This window comes from Canis lupus, chromosome 6 (assembly GCF_003254725.2).
Source record: "Canis lupus dingo isolate Sandy chromosome 6, ASM325472v2, whole genome shotgun sequence".
NCBI lineage: Eukaryota > Metazoa > Chordata > Mammalia > Carnivora > Canidae > Canis > Canis lupus.
In genome coordinates this window covers 20,818,288-20,839,269 of record NC_064248.1, presented here as the reverse complement: position 1 = coordinate 20,839,269, position 20,982 = coordinate 20,818,288, and the positions used below count along the sequence as shown (strand labels likewise).

The following is a 20,982-nucleotide window of genomic DNA, read 5'->3' as shown; positions in this document are numbered from 1 at the left end:
ACTTCCTTGGGTGAATGGTTGTGGTCTACTGCTGCAGTTGGCTGCACAGAGTAGAGGCTTACAAAGCCCAGGTGAGAGATGCATGCAGTCTACCCTACCTTTAGGTGGATGGCTCTCTAAATCCATCCTGTGGCTCCTCCTACAGTACCTGTGAGTTTAGTTGGAAATCCATCCTTGCCAAGTGGCAAAATCTCCACGTTGGCTCTACGACCTGTGGATTTGAAACTGTTAGGGGAACAAGGGTGAAATGGAAACCACTGGAACTCTTTGAATGAAAACAGTAAATCCAAAGCCACACTGGGGGATCCTGCATCTTTGGGGGAAATTGTCGATACTTGTTCACCACCAGGAAAAGCTGTGGGTGGGGGCCTCGCTCAGAGTACATGAGCTATGTGTTTCTGGGATGAACTCCACCCTAGAATCAGAGCCAATGCTTGGGACAGTGGTGGAGACAGCTCCAAGGGCTGCTGCACATGGACAGCTGGGAACTCACAAAGAGTCTGTGTTGTGGGAGAGCAGGGAGCTGGAATCACACCAAGACTCTTTAAGAGAGCTACTGGGATATGCTTTTATGACCTCTTGGATCAGTAGTCTTTTCCCTTAACAGAACACCTCCTTCAAATTATGGCAAACACCAACAGGAGTCACTTATTTTAGACATTTATTTCACATACAAGTTTTCAAGAAGACATCTAAGTGAATGTGAATACAAAACAATGAAGAGACATACACTGATACCTGGAATGCACTCAGAGGCTAAAGCCAACAGCTGTGCAAGCTGCTCACACATGCCTTGCATTTGGGGCTGCCCCAGCTCCTTCACAGCTGAGTCTCGTGCATTGCTGAGCAGGAGACCTCACATACAGGCTTTCTTCACTGCAGCTACCTGCCATCGGCTACCAAGGAGCTTCACAAGTTGCCTTCTGGTGAACATGAATGAGGAGTCTTTCTCCTCACTGCGCAAGCTCCTGGGCTGCTCACAGCCTCCTTCTTCCTAAAGTATGAAGTGTAGCCTGGGATGCGGCCTGCAGCGGTGGGCCAGGAGGGCTACCTGGTCTTATGACCTCTTCCTCACCTATACCACACCCTGCCACACCCTGCTGTCTCACTAAATATTAGAGCCAGAGCAGTCTTGGCAATCAAGTTCCATGTCTCTTCAGCTAAGGAACACTGGCCCAGAGAGGCTGAGGTTTGTCAAACAACACTCGGTTAAGCGATAGTGACAAGACTAAAACGTGTCCCTTTTGGCTTCTGGTCTAATGCTTGCTCCCCCAGGGCAGGCTGCCCTGAACAGCTTAAGCATATGTGTGAAGTTTCCATTTTAAAGAAGATTTATAAACAAGGTAGGTTGTATGTGTAATAAAATCACTGGTAGGAACTGGAGGTATTTGTGGGGGTAACAAAGCAAGTGTAGGCAGGGAATACAAGCCAGTTTCCAAAGTGCCTTGGATAAAATGTCAGAGAATAAAATGTCCATTTGTTCATACGACTTTAAAAAAAATAGGAATTGGGGTAATCTTCAAAGAAATGAAATAGGATTAAACAAATATAGGTTTTAGGTAGTTGGTTGAGGTGGCTTGTATGTTTTGTTGAGCTTTCCAGCAGCCAGAACAAAGAGAGAAAAGCAGTAAGTTATAAAAATCACAGTGTTTGTAATTTTTTTTTTTCCTGCTTAGGATCAGAGCTTTCCCTGGTACCAAGACCCAGAAAAAAATCTTTTCCTATGGATCTTCATAAAGGCAATGTTATGTGATATAAAAGACATACACTATTCATTTTGACTTTCATGCTCCAGTTGAAAAAAGACAAAATGTAAGTTGTCTTGGTCTAAGATGATAAGTAGGATCTTCTATTTCTTCAGCAGAGACAGAGTTCACGAAGGCAATTTAACCCACGTCCAAAAGCCGATTTACCACTAGGACTATAGGCAGGGAACTTGGGTTGCACCTTTGTGTGACCCCAGACATGTGAAACTCACACAGACTTGGTCTGTTCCACTGGAGATGGAATCGGTCCTGCACCTTTTCTGCCACTGGGGACGTCTGAGAGGCAGAGGTATACAATTTTAGGCAATTCAGAAAAATTCTTTTGCAAGCGATGGTGATTTTCTCATGCTTGAGTCATTGGTCTTTTGCAAGTGACATGAAGGTGAATGGCATTAATTACCTTTTGCTGGAATGCCTCCTCTGTCATATTGCAAGTTCCTTGAGTAGGGGCACCATGTCCTTTTCTATTTTCGCTTCCTCTCATAGAGCCTGGAACATGGCCTTACACATAACAGTACTTAATAAATACTTACGCATAAATCATCTACTTTCCTGAATCATGCTTTGATATAAGTATCAATCCTGTGTATGTATTACTAAGTGGAGATTTATTTCTATTCATGTGCATCTTCTCTAGAGCTGGAATTCCGGAACATCTACACAAAGCACACGCCCACGGGCACCGCACGCATCTCACTGTGCTAGGCACACTAATGACATGACACTGCACTTACCATTAGAAGTCTATAATTCAGACCACACGCAGGAAACCAACCTACCGAGGTGTGAACAATTGTAACATCTCCAACAAATGTAAAATCAGAAACATGTATCAATGTGTACCTGAGTCACCTGCCATCCAGCAGGCCACATCCTATTCTGGCACCATGAAATGGATTTCTTTCTACGCTGCCTACCCCACTTGCTACAATGTTGAATAGGCTTTGAAAGGTTCAAACATACTCAAAGGAAAAATATTATCTCCAGAGGTCTTCAAATAAGAGAACATCTGACAAAGCAGAGAAGAGATAAGATCAAAAGAAGCTATGCACAGCTCTGACTGTGGCTGTCTTTCCACCAAACTTAGGACCTGTTTCCCAAATCAAACCCCCCCTCCCCCCACCCCCAGGGTTACCTATGTACTAAGGGTATAAATGTCACTGGCCTCATCCTGGAGCAACCACCTTTGGAAGATCAGATTTCTTGGTTTCATCTGTAACTTCCAGAAATGAATCAACTACTTCCCTGTCTCTCCCCTCGCCATTTTCGCTCTTCCTTCAAGACCTATTGGGCTAGTGCTAAGGAATTATCAAAGAGATTTTTTAAATAGGAAAACGACAATGGTGTTGTAGATTGGAGGTTTCTGTAAATCCTTCCATGTTTACTCAGTAAGCTATAGAGTTATATAAATTACTCAGGGCTCTACAATTGGGTTGATGATTCTAAGAACAGGGAGTAGAAGACTCAGAAAAGGATAGTGTATTTAACAAATAGCCCTGGAGGTCACAGTCTGAATGAGGTGGCTATCTGATCTAGAGCAGGCCTAAGGAGTCTGACTGGTCTTAGAAACAGTGACAGTTTTCAGTTTCTACTGTACTTTTTCCCTATCCCCTTAAAGTTTGAGAAAACTATCATTAATATAATATTACTAAAGTATTGGGGCTGGGGGGCATGAAATATGCCAACATGCCAGTCATGTTCTAGGTAAGAACCAGAGCAGTTGTAGAGTAGAATGTGTCTGAGTGAAGATTCTACTTTAATGAGACCCACCATGGACATGCATCCTCTTTACTCTGGAGAGGGCCTGGTGGTTCAGGAGAGTCAGATGAGAGCATCCAGAACACCCTGGAGGTTAAGTGTAGGACTTACAAGAAATGGTAAGAGGAACTGGATCAGAGGATGAGAAGCAGCAGCCCAGGGGGTTTTGGTCTTCAGGTCTGGAGAAGGTTAGCATGGTGGGTGAGCAGGTGCTTCTCTTCTCTGTGGAGGCCGAGGTGTTAGTTACATGGTTTCATTGACAATACAGGGACTCCACCCTAGCAGTGTGGATCACCTCGACCAAAAGGGTATATAGTGCAACAGACTTCCGAAGGAAGCGCTACAATCTCAATGTCCCTTTTGTCTTCAAAACTAAGATGTGGTGTCAATCTGATCAGACTCCTGAAAGTTCTACCCGAACAAGAGATCTGTGATCAGGTTGGGTCCAGGATCCTATGTGGTGGGCAACAGGAAACTTTCAGCATGTTGGGTCTGCTTGAAAACAACTCTCCTCCATGTGGAGTCACCTTGAATGGTGCTGAACTTGGCAATCCCACAGCAGAGGTCTTGACATCCTGAAGGGACTGTCATTCTGAACCCACACAGGACATCTTCTCCACTTTGCTAAGGGAGAAGTTGAGAGGAACGGACTGGTCAAGTTAGAGGCAGAGGTGAGAACATGAGGTGGACCCATAGTTTATTCTCAAGCTCATCTTGGGAATTACACTTCATAGCTAAGAAAAGATTGCTTCTAACGGTGAGGCTGGGGTAAAATGGCTAATGGGGGCACGTAGGAGGAGAAGAGGTCAACGTCAAAAAGTTTTCCTGAATTCATCAGTCTTTCCCTTAGGTGGGTTCTCTGGGGAACATGAGGACGGTGGGTGCGGCAGAAGCTTTTCCCTTGAATGAACCTCCCGATGTTTGGTGAGGACAGAACTCTTACTGAAACGTTTGCCACACTGGGCACAGCCGTAGGGCTTCTCTCCAGTGTGGATCCTCCGATGCTCTCGAAATCGTGTGCAGTTATTGAAACTTTTTTCACAATCCACACATTTGTAGGGGTTCTCGCCAGTGTGAACCCTGCGGTGGGCGCTGAAATGGGAGCTGTTGGTAAAGCTCTTCCCGCACTCCCCACACTGATAGGGCTTCTCTCCAGTGTGGGTTCTCTGATGTATGATAAGACTCGAGCTCTGACTAAAGCATTTTCCACATTCTCCACACCTGTAAGGCTTCTCCCCTGTGTGGATTCTCTGGTGGGCACCAAAGTTGGAGGAGTCATTAAAGCTTTTCCCACAGTCAAGACATTTAAAGGGTTTTTCTCCAGTGTGGATTCTTTGATGTCTGATTAGGCTTCTGCTTCTACCAAAGCACTTTCCGCAGACACTGCATTTATAAGGATTTTCCTTCTGGTGGGTCATTCGGCACATAAGACGAGCATTCCTTCCAAAGCTTTCTCCATATTTGAGAAGTCGGTAGGGTCTCTTCCCCATGAAAGGCCTCGTATGAACTACAGCTTTCCCTAAATCTCTAGGCTGAGACATCAGCTTCCCCTGTCTGATTCCTTGAAGGTTTTCCCATTGTCTTCCTGAGATGTATTCCCTTTTGCAGTATTTACCTGGATCAGCATTCTGGGAAATGACCCTTTTAGACTTTTCTATTAATGCCCTATGCTGCTCCATGTCCTTATATATTACCTGTGTTGTGTCCTCCTTGAAACTACCTCCAATTTCGAAATCTGAAAAAAAAAAAAAAAAAAAGTGATTGTAATTTCAGACCAGTCCTGTATTAACATATAGAGCATGGCCTATGGGGCTTTGTTAGGATCCCTGCATACTTCTCTGGCCTCTTGGGTCCTATTACCCTTCTCTGATTCATTATGCCTTATTTTTATTCAGTTCCACGAGCAGTCAGTAACACCTAGTACGAAGTAGGCCTTCTGAAATGTTTCTGAATTGAAATCCAAGTTGTTATTCTCCACCCATATCCTGAGTTAACAGGGGACCAACTTAGCATTCTCCTTGAGGTTCTACTCTCACCCATCCTGCTTTCAAAATTTCACATCTGTGCTAAAACACACTGCGCTGGTGTTCAGAGCAGATTCCAGTGATCCGGTTTCAGTTCCTCAATGGACTTCCAAGTTCACTGATATCTAATCATACCCTACCCAAGGCTATTTCTTCCTTCTCTTCAAATGTTCTTGTCACTGTTTTTTTCCAGCTGTCTCACACATAGACCACACAAATTCAAATCTTAATTCTCATCATTCCTCAAACTGGAATTCCCTCCCTTTCACCCTGTTGTCTATGTCCCACGTTCACTGCAAGGTGCATCTTGCTGCCAGCTTTTCCAGGAGGTCTTCTGGACACACAGTATGATGTGGTGAAAAGACACAGGCTTTGGAATCATACTGCTCTGGTTCTGATTCCATCTTGATTCCTTATTAACTGTGTGGCTTTGAACTTTTTTATTATGGAAAATTCAAACACACAGAAAAGTAGAGACTATAGTATGTAAAATGAATTTCCATGAGCCACTCACCCAGCTTTAATGATGATCTACTCATGGCCAATCTAGTTTCCCTTCTATTCCCACCTTCTTTCTGCTCCCTCTACCCAGATTGTTTTGAATCAAATTCCAGAGACTGTATTATTTCACCCAGGTTTGTTTGATCCCCAAACCTCTGTTCTTCAGCATTCTACTATGCTGCCTTGTTTCTACTTGCCAGTTTGAACATCCCTGTCCTTGCAGACATTGAGCTGAGATTGCTTATATCTCTCTGTCCCAAGTGGGGGGGGGGGGGCTGTGGGATGGGTCGGGGAGAGGAAGGCAGCCATCAATCAGTCCATTAAGTTAAGTGAAAGCCCTAACAATGTCATCTTTCATTTAGCAGTTCTTTTGAAGTGTTCTCATTGGGTCCAACATTGTCCTGGGGTTTGGAGGAAGTCACAGCCTCGTGGTTGGCTAGACAGAGTATGACGATTTAGCAACAGGTCTGCAGCTCGATTTAAAAAATGAGACTCACAAGGAATGGTACTAAAGGACTTTGTTTCCAGTAACCAAACCCTGGGTTATATAAGAATTAACGATTTCAGCCTTCAAATTATAATTTCCTGTATAGACGTTAGCAGAAAGCACATGGATGCCCCCTCTCTAGCCTTTGTTTTGAATGAGCAGAGTATGCTGGAAAGAAAGGACAGAAAGATAGGATGGCTGTGGAATCTTAACACAAGCCTGATGAGGAAACCTGGATTGGGGTGGTCTGTTACAAAAGTCTTGGCAAGAAGCAGAGAAAGGTTGAGACTTTCCTACCACAGCTGGTAGCTGTGTTAACTAAAGAGGGGATCTGTCCAGATGTTCTACAACAGGCGGAAAGACAGTATCTGCTTGGATGTAAATCATGAGAGAGAAAGCACCAAAAATGGTCTCTGAAGTTTTAGGTCAGGATGTGGGAGGACACAGGGAAGAGCTAAGACGCAGAAAGGAAGACAGTGATTTTAGTCTTGAAAGTTTGAAGTCTGGGACTGATGCCCACGAGGGCGCCAGCAGTCTGTGGGAAACATGCCGGTGGGGCGGGGAACCAGAGTCAAGTCTCTCTCTAATCTTGCCTCTGCCTGACCTTTTTCTCAGGCATGTCACAAAGGACTGAGACTTTTGTGTTCTGAGCCTATGGACACACCTCTTTCTCTGACTTTTTTTGCAAGTTCTTCTTCCCCATAGTATTTTCAGGTGACATGAAACACTGACCCAAATAGACAAAAACCAAGGCTGAGATCCCAAAGCCTGAATCACTAGAATTCTTTGAATAGAAGCACCAGGAGAAAGACACTTTGTTTTGTTCATTGCTAGGTCCCCCGTTTCTCACACAGCACAGGATCCTCAATGTCTGCTTAATGAATAAATACTCATGAGCTATACGCTCAGTTACTGATTTTGCAGTAAATCATACTTCCCCCTTGATGGTCCTTACCACTTGGGCTTGGCAGTAGACCTGGAGGCCCCTGGAATGCTGACTCTTGTACAATTTCCTCCTCACTCATTCTCTCGCTGCCAGAATCTTCAGCCATCGCCTCCTGTGAGGCCTCCTCCGGTTCCCAGCCTATTGGTTCCTGGGGTTCAATCTCAATATCCTCTCCCTCTTGCCCTGAGGGTGATGGGACTTCTTCTGGGGTGTTGGTGGAAGGAGCAGAGGCCCGAGAGTTTATCAGGGCATCCATCTCCTTGTAGAATGCGCAGGACTCTAGCACGTGACCATTTTTGACTTTGCGGTAGCTCTTCTGGAGGCTTTTGAACTTGGTCCGGCACTGTTCCGGTGTCCGGAGAAAGCCACACTCACGCAGTTGCTCAGCCACAGCCCCATACAACTTGCTCTTCCGATGACAAGCCTGGAGAGCTTCGTAAAACCGAGTCTCACGGAGGATGTCAAGAAAAGTCTTGGTTTCTTCATACCCCCAGTGTACACCTGCCATGGAAGGATAAAATTCAAAGATATAAGAAAAAGAGTCTGCAGCCTCTAAACATAAGGGGTAAAAGAAAACCCATTCATAGTGGCAACAGGAACTATGATATGCTGGGGGAGAAGATATGCAAAAAATGAGAGAAAAAAATCTGTAATTTACTGAAAGTCATCAAGGAACTAGAAGACACAGAGAGGCGCTATGTTTCTGAATAGTAAAGACTCAAGTTGTACAGGTATCAATTATCAGATGAATCTATGAAGTCAAAATCCCAATAGGATTTTTATTTATTTTATTTTTTATTTTATTTTATTTTTTTTCCCAATAGGATTTTTAAATTGAAATTGTTAAACTGGTCTCAAAGTTTATTTGGTAGAGTAAGAATGTAGTCCCTCAGATCTGCCATTGCTATGGCGATTAACTAAGGGTACAACTATCTTTTCCAATGGTTAAAACTAACAGAGGAGGACACTTGTTAAGTCAGTTTTCCTTGAAGAGGAGAACTAATCCAGAGTCATTTTTGATGTCACTGAGTCCTCTACTGTGAGAGATGAAATGACTCACAAGAATGAGCAGATGTTCTGCTTCTATGGGAGAATCAAACTTCTCAGGACATGTCTGAATACAGTTTGTTAAAACTATGGTATTTGTGTGTTTTGCGAGTATGAAGAAATCACTTCTATCCTCAGTCTTGCCTGGTGATCTCCTCCAGGATAGCACTGCATTCCCATGTTTGGGTCTGCCCTTGTGTCTACGGATTTCCAGATTGGGGAGCACCTGTACAAGTATGATGCATCTTCCCCGTGTTTTTCTGAGCTCTTTTGAATGTAGTCATGAGTGTACCCCCAACTCTCCTAGCCTGATTTTTCCACTCTAAGAACTTACCATCTTCTTTTAAAAAGAATTTATTTATGTAATTGAGAGAGAGCATAAGCATGAGCAGGGGAAGGGGTAGGCAGAGGTAGAGGGAGAAGCAGACTCCTTACTGAGCAGGGAGCAGGATGCAGGGTTCAATCCCAGGATCCTGAGATCATGACTTGAGCCTAAAACAGACGCCTAACTGATTGAGCCACCCAGGCATCTTTTTCATAAAGCAGAGTGGAGAAACTTTCCTAATAATAGTGATACCCAGCTATGTCTCATTGCATTTAACCAGAATAAAGTCTCTCTCTTATTTTGCCTCTGCCTCTCTTTTTTTTTATCATGCACATCATGAAAAACGGAGATATCTGTGTTTAACATCTGCAGAATGCCTTCCTCCATTTTTACCTACCACCTCATTTAACACTAAGGATCCTGGAATCCTGGGTCATGTTTTATTGATGAGAAAATTGAAGCTCAAAGTACTTATCAGTGTGTCTACTGTCACCCAATCATTAACTACCGGGTTAGTTCTGCATGTCCCCAGTTTCAACACCAGCTTTTGTTTACATGGTATATAGTATATCTTCTCTACCTTTTAATTTCAAGGTCTCTGCGTCTTACACTTCACATGCATCTCCTGTAAGGAGTATTTTTTTTTAAATGACTGACAATCTTAGTCTCTTAAGTTTGTAATTAATGATGTATTTGGATTTATGTCTACTATCTTCCTGTGTTTTCCATTGGAATAATCTACTCTGTGTTCCTTTTTCTCTCCTTTCTTGTCTTCTTCTACAATTACAGTTTTTTTACTCTAGTTAGTTATATGTTCTTCAACTGGTTACCCTAGAGTGTATAAAAAGGTATCTTCGACTTACTAGAACCCAACACAACTGACTTATTATATATAACTTAACACAACTTATTATAATTCAATACAACTGGTTGCTTTATACCAGTCCTCAGATGTGGGCTCCCCAGTCCTTTGACTCTATCATCTTTCTTTTCTCAAATATTTATTTATTTATTATTTATGATAGACATAGAGAGAGAGAGGCAGAGACACAGGAGGAGTGAGAAGCAGGCTCCATGCTAGGAGCCTGACGCGGGACTCAATCCCGGGACCCGATCCCGGGACCCCAGGATCGCACCCCGGGCCAAAGGCAGGCACCAAACCACTGAGCCACCCAGGGATCCCCTCTATCATCTTTCTATAGGCTCCAAATACTCAAATCCATGCTGTGCTTTAGCCTGAGAAAGAACCTCCACGGCCATTACTCAGACTGTCCCAAGGCAGCAAAAAACACCAGAGAGTACGTTCAGTGATTAGTGGCAAGGTGCTCACGACAGCACTCTCCTGGTTTGGCTGCCTCCCATCTACTCTTTTTACCACAAGCCCCTATCATCCATTTTCATACCCAAAGGAAAGAGCACAATTCTTACCACTGAGGTTCTGAAACAAGACAGGGGCACCACGAATCTCAGACTTCCGGATAAATTCAATGCCTATTTCATCACCATCAGATTCTTCTGCAGCATCTTCCTCCTCCACCAAATTGATCTGTTCTTTAGCACTGATATCAACTCTCTTTAGTCTGGGGAGAGAGAGAATCTCCTTTGGCTTATCAGCAGATGAAGCATGGGCTGCGGGGTTCAACAGAGCGTCCATGTCCTCAAAGAAGGCACAGGGTTCCAACACGTGGCCATTTCTCACCTTCCGATAGCTCTTCTGGAGGCTTTTGAACTTGGTCCGACACTGTTCCGGTGTTCGGAGAAAGCCACACTCACGCAGCCACTCGGCTACAGCCCCATACACCTGGCTGTTTCGGGGACAAGCTTGTAGTGTCTCATAAAAGCGAGACTCCTTGAGAATGGCAAGGAAAGTCTTTGTTTCCTCATAGCTCCAATGAACGCCTGCTATCTTCTCGTCTTCTAAACCCCAGTGCTGCTGCTCGCCCCATACTCTCCCCGCACTTCGTGCAGGGATCTGAGTGGCATGAACTGGCTTCTCCTTGATGTGGTTGCTTCGTAGAATAATATTCCTTTTGTTAGAAGAGTGTAGACCTAAAGTCCAGGGCTCTTTTCTTTGCTCCAACCGGGCAATCTTGCTAGATGCAGATGCAGTACTTCCTACAGGAAGAGAAACACATTCCATGGTAAACCCAGAGGTCAAAGCTGCACGCCCTAATCTGCTGCTGCAGTATGCCCTCCTGGACATGTTCACACCTATCCTTGAAAGGTCTTGTCCAATCCCCCTCACTTCTAGAGCCTTCCTCAGCCATGACAGTACACAGCATGGTAATTCTTACTACTTATTGTATAGTTATAGTTTTCCTTATATCTCTCTTCTTTGGCACAATCACCTACTAGCTTATATTCCCATTTTACTTCTCACATATGTACCACTTCTTTCTCCAGCTAGCTGTTAAGGAAAAACCTTTAATGGTAAAAAACATATATTTTACTAACTTTGATTCCCTCTCAGTGTCTCACATTGTTTTGGGTTCAGTGTTTACTCCTAACTAGCATTTGGACAACACTTATAAAATTATAAAATTATAAAATCAAGTGTGCTTATATCTGCTCTCCACATACTTATAAAATTATAAAATTTTAAAATTATAAAATCAAGTGTGCTTATATCTGCTCTCCACATACTTATAAAATTATAAAATTTTAAAATTATAAAATCAAGTGTGCTTATATCTGCTCTCCACATACTCCCACCCCAACACACACACACACTCTGGGGCTAGGAGAGATAAGTCAAGAATTTTGGGATACATCTGGCAAGGTTAATAGGAAAGAGATGTAAGGACAGGGAAGCACATCAATAGTTTGTTGTCTTACAGCACTGTGGAGATCAACATGTCTTAATTGTGAACCCTGACCTCAGTAAACCCTGCTTTCCTTTTGGACCAGGGGAAAGTTTCTTAATCTCGGAGTTTCAGTTTCCTAGGGAATGCTGGCCTCTGTTCACAGAAATGCTGGGAATATTATATAAAAAATTGTCTGATCCCAATGCCCAATAGGGACGTAATAAAATTTGGTTTCTTCTCTGGATACTACACACAGAAACTTCACAGAATTCTCGAGAGAAGGAGCATCACATCAAATCCTTTCTGAAGGAACCATGGGGATGGAGATTTGCTCTTTATTTTCATATGAGAGAGTTAAGCGTAGGGTTAATGAAAGCTCAAATATCTATAAGTACCAGGCAGGCAGTGCAAATGAGTGAAAAATATGGCAGTTCAGCATGAGCTCCTTGATTTGGGTCTGGCCAATTGCTGCTATGTGAGAAGGTGGGCCTGTGCTGATATTTGACTTTTGAAGAGATATAGAAAATCTGGATTTACAAACTAATATTAAATTAAAACTCTGTGCAAAGCCAAAATATGTGTATAGGCTAGAATCAGCCTATAAGCCATTCATTTACAATATATGATAAAAGACTGGGGCAGGTGTTTTTGGACTTGGGTCCTTCCACTGTAATCACAGTTGACTCTTAAAGTAGAGGTTAGGGGAACCAACCCCACAGTTGAAATCCATGTGTAACTTTTGACTCTCCCAAAACTTAACTAATAGCCTACTGCTGACCAGAAGCCTTGCTGATAACATAGTCGATTAACACGTGTTTTGTATATTATATATATTACATACTGTAGTTCCTTAATAAAATAAGTTAGAGAAAAGAAAATATTATTAAGAAAATCCTAAGGAAGAGAAAACATATTCACAGTATTTATTGAAAAAAAAATCCATGTAGAAGTGAACCTGCGCAGTTCAAACCATCTTGTTTAAGGGTCACCTGTACGTATGAAGGTAGTGGGCTAAATCTGAATTCTTGGAAGATGATCCCCATCCCACTAGTGGCACATTTTACTCAGGACTCTCATAAAGCATGCCATGTCTGGACAGCATGTGAGCTGAGGTTGCAGTAGGAAATACCTGCATGTGCAAACCCAGGCAGACAGCTGGGATGCCTACTGCTCTGGGAGGACTGCCTTGTTATCTCTGTGTCATCAGTGCCACCTTACTCTGGTCATTTCTTTCAGTTGCTTTAATTGCTTTCTAATTATAAGCAGTTGTTGGTATATCTTTATTCACTGAGTTTGGTATAGCCTGTTTATAATCTCTAAACTTTAGAAGCTACATGTAGTGTTGTCCAACAGAACTTTCTATGATGACAGTAATGTTCTATAATTGTGCTGACCCAAATAGCTATTAAATATTCTGGTGGTGGGCAGCCCCGGTGGCCCAGCAGTTTAGTGCTGCCTTCAGCCCGGGGTGTGATCCTGGAGACCCGGGATCGAGTTCCACACCCAGCTCCCTACATGGAGCCTGCTTCTCCCTCTGCCCCTCCACCCCTCTGTCATAAATAAAATCTTAAAAAAGAAAGAAAGAAGAAACATAACATTATAAAAAATAAATAAATATTCTGGTGGTGGCTATGGCCACTGAGGAACTTAATTTTTAACTATTTCATTTTAATTAATTCTATAAATTTAAATAACCCTATGTGGCTGGTGGCTACCCTATTAGCACACGTCTACAGCCTCTCTAGTATGGGCTAGTACACATTTTAGGCCTGTAATTTTATTAATAAGCAGTCTTTGATTTTTTCGTTATGTATGAACAAACTACTTATTATGCCTACTACTTTTTTTAAAAAAGATTTATTTATTTATTTACTTATGATAGACAGAGAGAGAGAGAGAGAGAGAGAGAGAGACACACAGGAGGAGGGAGAAGCAGGCTCCATGCCGGGAACCCGACGCGGGACTCGATCCCGGGACTCCAGGATCGCACCCTGGGCCAAAGGCAGGCGCCAAACCGCTGAGCCACCCAGGGATCCCCTATGCCTACTACTAACGCAGGTGACAATCCTTCAGACGTTTGCTTCTAAAGTGACACTTCAGTTGTTATGTGTGCCTGTATATTTGTGCTATTTAAATAATTCACAACATACCGCCGAGGTTATTGTATTGATATTACTTTTTTCCTTCCATCTGTAAGATTTCCATCCATCCAACAATTATTTTCTGGCCACTCACCCATGGGTCCAGCTGTATGCAAAGTGTTGGGTTACTGCAGTTAAACAAGAACAAATCATAAAGAGACCTTGTGACTTTATAAAGCTTTTAGTCTAGTGAGTATGTATAAGCTTATATTTAAGTAGTAAGGATATGACAGTCGTATATAATACCTTACCAATGTTTTCATCCTTAAGTTAGAAGAATGTGTATCTATTTTGAACTGGAAGAGAGGAAGGAGTGGGGAAGAGTACAGGGACAGTTGATTACTAGGTCTGGTGAGCTGGCCACAGAAATGACTAGATAACCCAAGGAGGTCCTTTAGGTGTTGACACTTTTAACTAATGTATAATCAATAGAAATAAAGATATCAAAAATCCCCAAATCTTTTATGTGAAAAGGGAAAGAATCCTTACCCAGGGAGACCATGTTCCCAACACTCTCTTTCCTAATATCCCGGTACAGGTCTCTGTGAGCGGGAATCTGATGTACGCTCTTTTTGTAGGAAAAACCTCTCGCCATGTGGACATCTTTCACTGGTCCCTGTAACAACACTAACAGCAATGACTACCAAGATAACCACATGGGTTTTCAAAGGATGAATGATCATGGAGGAAACACAGAAAGGCCCCAGAGAAGAATTAAAATCAGGGAACCAAGTGTGTATGATGTGCCAAATGAAGCAGAAGATATTATAAAGAATCATAAGAGAGATGATCCAGCAAGGAGTCTCATTAATCAGAAGGCTGGGTCCAGTCTTCTCTGCAAAAGGAGTCAGGGGGGAACAGTGTAAAAGTCTGAGGACAGTGAAGGCACAGGAAATTCATGGGACCGAATACCCTAGGGAAGGCAGAGAGAAGATTTACCACGTACCTGAGACACAACAGGTTGTCGTGTGGTTGTTACTTCCTGATCCATGCTGTTCCATTCGTGAGCAGGGGCAGGAACCCAGGGAGAAGGCTGAGCTGCAAAAAGAGAAAGGAACAATCAAGGTTCTAGGCCCTTTAATTCATGCAGCTTCTCCTTTTAAGAAATGAACATATATTAAAAAAAAAGACAGCAAATATAAATTGGTCATTTCATTAATGAGTTCAGAACAATATTCGAAACCATGGTACCCTGAAGCCAGGCTCACAAATGTGAGTGATCTCAGGGAGTTAGCAGACAAAGTGCCTTGTGAAAGGGCCCAGGTGAGGAATGGGGGAACTGGACAGCACACACACCACTGAAAGGACATACAGCTGATGCCCACTTCCAGTTAATGCTTCAGTGGGCAGCAGTGGGCCTGGGATACTGAGAGCTTCTAATTTTTTTCAGGAGAAGCCAGAAATCTGGACTTTTGTATAAAATCTCAAAAATTTTTAAACTTGAGAACTGAAAACGAACAAATAAAATCCCCAAACCAAAAACTCCTTGTAGGTGAAACACAACAAGTCTGACGTGGCATGTGAGTTACCAGTTTGCAATCTCTAGCATAAGTTAAGCAATGCTTTCATATGATAAAGAAGTTAGCATACATACATACATAGATACATGGTCTGGGACGTGACAGGCAAATACACAGTACACTCCCTCAAAAACCAGGAGGAACATATATAAACATACACAAAGCAACTCTGGAACTCACTGTCTAGGGAAAACTTGCAGAATGAATATTACTGTGATCAAGAACTCAAAAGCTTGGGGCACCTGGGTGGCTCAGTGGTTGAGCATTTGCCTTGGGCTCAGGTCATGATTCCTGGGTCCTGGGATTGAGTCCTGCATTGGGCTCTCTGCAGGGAGCATGCTTCTCCTATGTCTCTGCCTCTCTCTCTGTCTCTCTCGTGAATAAATAAAATCTTAAAAAAAAAAAAAAAAAGAACTCAAAATATTGCTCCACTACTTTCCAAAGAAGCAAACTGAATCATTTCCTTGGAAACATAATACAGATATCCCCTGCTTCTTGAAAGTTCATGTGATGCCACTTTGTTTTTTTGCAAAAGACATTGATATCAGTACCTATTTTTGCTAACTGAAAGAAATCCAAAAAAGGATTTTCATTTTTACAAAAAAAAAAAAAAAATGGTGAAAAGCAAAGATACTGTTCAGTGTGTGTTTCTCAGCGAGCTATTATTTTCTATTTTTTTTATTTTTTAATTTTTGTTTATTTATGATAGTCACAGAGAGAGAGAGAGAGAGAGAGAGAGAGGGGCAGAGACACAGGCAGAGGGATAAGCAGGCTCCATGCACCGGGAGCCCGATGTGGGATTCGATCCCGGGTCTCCAGGATCGCGCCCTGGGCCAAAGGCAGGCGCTAAACCGCTGCGCCACCCAGGGATCCCTCAGCGAGCTATTAGAGGCAGTGTGCATTCAAGTGGGGAGAGTGGCACGGGCACAGTGGCACCCTCCTGGTAAGTACATACTTTTCCACTTCGTGAGTTCCTTATCACCCTGGGGTGGCAAAATCCAAATACACTATAAATTTACTGGACTAAGCTTATCGGCTAAAGTAACAGAGCATGTGATCTATGTGAACCTCGAAATTCAGAAAACATTAATATTTGCAATGAATTCTATCACAACATGAATTTCAGGAAAGATAAGGAGTTTGGGTACATAGCAGTGAATCTTGCTACCTGGTGAGGGGTTGTATAAAATCTGTGTGAGATTTGGAGTTTAGAAATAATTGTGCCATTACTGGAGAAAGGGAACTAACATTTACTGACCACCAAATGTACTGATTGGTCCATTTATGCTGCCTCCTTCAATCTACACTAACAGTCTTATTGCTTTCCTTTTACAATTGACAGAATGGAAAGTTTGAGAAGTTAGGTAACCTGACCAAGGCTGCACAGATAAAGGATGGCAGACCTAGGTTTTGTGTCTGGTTTGTCTGCCCCTAAAGCCTCATCGCTTAACCTCTGTGCATCAATGTTCCTTCCCATATCACTTGCCCTAGGTCGGACAGACAAGAGGGGCAGAGACAAGAAGGTATAAAACCCAAGCCTTCCACTGTAAGTTCAATGATCTTTCCATTCCTCTCAGCCTGACACCAGACTGCTGGAATGGAGAGATCACAGTGGACAGGGAAAGACAGGGTGTTCAATTTCCTCCTACTTGACTTATTAATGTCCAGGGCAGCTAGGGAGCCTGTGCTCCTTCCTCTATGAAATCTATTCTTTATTGTTCTCATATGCTACTTCTGTGACACCTTACTTGTGAGTCAATTTTTTAAAGTAAGTATCTTGTTTCCCTTTCCACACAGTCTTTAAAGTTGTTTATATAGTCAGCCAAGAACACATACACATATATCCACGGCAGGACAGAAAAATTCAAGCTGGTTACAGACTGGGAGATTCTTACATTTCACTGCAAGTCCTTGAGGCCAGTCTGGGCAAGCTCAGTTTTCCCCAGAGTCCATTTTTAAGATATGCCTTTTACTTACGCTGTGCATCTTCCTACCTCTTGAAGCTAAAGAAGTCTTTCTCCCCAAATATTCAATTTATTTTCAAAAAGGTATTGAGGGGATCCTATCTGAGTAAGTCACAGTGTTAGGGTTACAAAATACATCTGCCATGGTCTCTGCACTGGGCATGCTCTGAGTTCTTCTTACCATTCTTGGGTAAGGGCCGATGCTCTCTCTTTCGGTTCAGTTGCTCCTTGTGTCCTGAGTGGAGGCTTCCAGCTTCCTCCAGAGACACCACTCCAGTGGTCTCCACCTGCTCTGGCTGAAAGTCCGTTACCTCCCACGCTGCTCCCAGTGGGGCCTGCTTCTCTGAGTGCACAGGGCTGTTAACCTGGGAAATAAAAGCTAGTGCTGTAATGGAAAGAGGGAGGAAAACAGGGCCCAATGAGGGCCAAAGTCCCCCCAGAAACATATCAGAGAAGGACAGAAGATGTGGGAAGGAATGAAAATTTCACTCCATTCCCAATGGAGTCCCCAAGGGCATTGGAGAAATAGTACCGTCCAGAAGTCTAGGTATAAGGAAACAAGACAGTGTTCTTTCTTAGTATACAGAGAAGGAAAAATCTATCAGGAGTAAAATACAGAGCCTCCTTATTATTAGAATAGATACTGAGGGACACCCAGGTGGCTCAGTGGCTGAGCGTCTACTGAGCATGATCCCTGGGTCCTGGGTTCGAGTTCTGCATCGGGATCCCCACAGGGAGCCTGCTTCTCCCTCTGCCTATGTCTCTCATGAATGAATACATAAAATCTTTTTAAAAAAAATAGACGTTGAGTGCTTACATCTATTAAGGTTCACAGATTAGTAAGATACATTCACTACTGAACTGAAAACGTAAAATTAATCTCCACATGTCGCGTCTATCCCTGACCAACACAGCAGCCTGCTGACAGTCAGGTCTTTATACGAATGCAAATCCCGTGCAAGGTGAAACTGCAAATCTTGCAGGATTTTATGAGGTTAATGAAAGGGCTGTTGAAAACAACCAGAAGACCATGAAATGCCACTGACAAATGAGGAGCTGGTGGTTAAACCAGAGAAGAGTGACAAGGATGATGGCATCCAGGGCACTTCAGAAGACACACATTGGAATATTAAAGGACTAGAGAGGGCCCTGGGATAACCGATGAAGTTCTGTGGTTCTTTCCTCGAGTAAACGGCCCTCTTTAGGATCAGGCTGCAAAAGTCCAACCCTGAAAAACATAATGTGTTGTTCTCTCACATAAATTCTGAGAAACACTCCAGAGACTTAAGTATTGTGATGCATAATGTCTAGCTTCATTTGCAAAATAATATTTCAAGCAAGGGTTCTTTTTTTTTAAATCTTTCTATTTAATATGAAATTTGGACCCTCTTTTAAGTAGATTCACTTTAAAGGTCTCTCATTAGTACCACTTCTCCCTCCATAGCAAGCCCCATCTGCAAGGCATCCCTGCCCCGCCCCCCCGCCCCCCCTTACCTGTCCTTTTTCTTTTTTCTTTTTTTCTTTCTTTCCTTCTTTCAATTTTTTTTAATTGGAGTTTGATTTGCCACCATATAGCATCACACCCAGTGCTCATCCTGCCAAGTGCCCCCCTCAGTGCCCATCACCCAGTCACCCCAACCCCCCTGCCCACCTCCCCTTCCTTGTTCGCTTCCCAGAGTTAGGAGTCTCTCATGCGTCCCCTTCTTTCTAAATACAACAATCTGGAAAAAAGAAAAAAAAAAGAAGTCCTCTCTCACCTGCTGTCTTAGCCTTCCAGCCTCTTTCTCCAAATGTATCACCAGGGCCACCGCCTCCTCTCCACTCTCGGGACACTGCTTCTGCGCCCACGCCTGAATCTTCTTCGGTAAAATGGTGAGAAACTGTTCGATCACCAGCAGCTCAAGGATCTGCTCCTTGGAACGCACTTCGGGCTTCAGCCACCGGCAGCAAAGTTCCCAGAGTTTACTGAAAGCTTCATGGGGTCCAGCCACATCCTCGTAACAGAACTGCCTGAAGCATCTGCGGAAGGTCTCGGACTCGGAGCCCTCCGATGCTTCCAGAGAGGGCTCCACCGCCCACTCGGGCTCCTTCTCCACCTTCATTATTAAGCATCCCTCCACCTCCAGGGGGACGTCGATCTGAGGGTCCAGGGATGCAGCCATGCTCCAACCCGCGGCTGGGGGGTGGGGAGGTCAGCCTCGCGCCTAGCTCAGAGCGGAGCCAAATAAACCTAAACCTCCCGGAGCTCGCTGCTTACTGACGTTGGAAGCGTGGCTGGGAGGGCAGGGAAGTGCAGAACGGCAGCGTCAGCCGGAGCCGGGCACTCGGGGCTCGTTCATCATCAGATCTATCCCGGGCGCTGGAAGAGGAGGACGTGCACCCTGAGGTCCCAGACCCGGCGTCTTCTCCGAACCAGGTGTGCTGTTCCGGGGTGCATCTCTTTTAGTGCAACGTCCGCAAGACCGAGGCCAGGGGACCGGGAGAGATTTCAAGGGGACTGAAAAGAAGCGGTGGGCGGGGGCTGGACAGCCGGGCCGGGAGGGGGCTGGGCTCCGGGGAGGCGAGGCCCCGGGTGGGTGGGGCCGGACGTGCAGGCCCCGCCCGGGCTGCGGGGTGCGGGCTGCGGGGTGCGGGGTGCAGGCTGCGGGGTGCGGGGTGCGAGGCTCGGCCCCGGCGGCGCGTCCAGGCCGCTGCGGGTGGCCGGTCGGGCCCGCGGCGTCCGAGGCCGGCGCCAGGCTCTTCCGGGGCCAGGGCGGTCCGGGCCGTCCGTCCGCGGACACCTCCGCACGCCGACGGGAGCCGCCGGGCGGTACCGCCCCCGAGGGCAGCCCGGCCACGGGGACCCAGCGAGGCCTCGCAGGGGAAGGCGGTCGGCCCCGCGCGCGCGCAGCCCGGTCCGCTCCGCTCCGCCCCGCCCGCTGGCTGCGCGGGGGGCGCTGGGAGCCGCGGCCACGCATGCGCCGCCCGCCACCGCGCGCCGCGGGGTCCCGGGAGGCCTCCTCGCGGGCGAGGGGCTTCCGTGTGGCGGACTCTCGCGAGAGCGCGCGGCGCGGCGCGGCCACTCGCCGCCGGGGGACTTGAGAAGCGAGGAGGGGGCGGAGGGACACAGCCGGGGCCGAGCGCACGTTTTGCGGGAGAAGATGGCACAGTGTGGAAAAGGAAGAGTGGGCGGCTTCCCTCGGCCGCGGAGTCTGGGAGGCGGGGAGACGTCTCTGAGGTGAAGGAGCACGGCTGGGGAGGCGGCGCCAGGGCCTTTCTACAGCGGAGAAGGGAGAGGGAGCGGGGACTCCTTTGCCTGGCGGAGGGGTCCCGGGCATCCTCTGCGAGCGGCGCCGGGCGCCCGACTGCGGCCCTAGCTGGGGGCTCGGCCCGGCGGCCCCCCCGCCCCCACCCCCACCCCGTGCGGGAGCATCTGGGCCACCGTCGGTCCTCCACGCGGGAGCAGCGGGGGCAGCCGGGTCCCACCCCAGGGCGGCGCGGGGCGGCCCGTCGGTCCTCCACGCGGGAGCAGCGGGGGCAGCCGGGTCCCACCCCCAGGCCGGCGCGGGGCGGCCCGTCGGTCCTCCCCGGCGGGAGCAGCGGGGGCAGCCGGGTCCCACCCCCAGGGCGGCGCGGGGCGGCCCGTCGGTCCTCCACGCGGGAGCAGCGGGGGCAGCCGGGTCCCACCCCCAGGGCGGCGCGGGGCGGCCCGTCGGTCCT

At 45.8% G+C, this 20,982-nt stretch overlaps 1 protein-coding gene across 1 annotated transcript; it reads right to left on the bottom strand.

The window, feature by feature from the left end:
* Window positions 1-644: 644 nt before the first annotated feature.
* ZKSCAN2 (zinc finger with KRAB and SCAN domains 2) lies at window positions 645-19,780 on the bottom strand. Its single transcript, XM_025478584.3, has 7 exons — window positions 19,041-19,780; window positions 17,465-17,648; window positions 14,746-14,837; window positions 14,289-14,415; window positions 10,283-10,969; window positions 7,492-7,983; window positions 645-5,259 (listed from the first exon to the last, which is right to left on the bottom strand). The coding sequence occupies exons 1-7, from the start codon at window positions 19,443-19,445 to the stop codon at window positions 4,337-4,339; spliced, it is 2,910 nt and encodes a 969-aa protein (XP_025334369.1). The 5' UTR covers window positions 19,446-19,780; the 3' UTR covers window positions 645-4,336.
* Between the last annotated feature and the right edge of the window lie 1,202 nt (window positions 19,781-20,982).

Bases quoted from the DNA above. Each gene is read 5' to 3' on its own strand.
- ZKSCAN2 (XM_025478584.3), bottom strand. From the start codon at position 19,445: ATGGCTGCATCCCTGGACCCTCAGATCGACGTCCCCCTGGAGGTGGAG. The intron at 10,970-14,288 runs GTAAGGATTCTT...CTCTTCCTGTAG, and splicing joins TGGGAACATGGTCTCCCTGG to GAAGTACTGCATCTGCATCT. The intron at 5,260-7,491 runs GTAAGGACCATC...TTTTTTTTTCAG, and splicing joins TCTACTGCCAAGCCCAAGTG to ATTTCGAAATTGGAGGTAGT.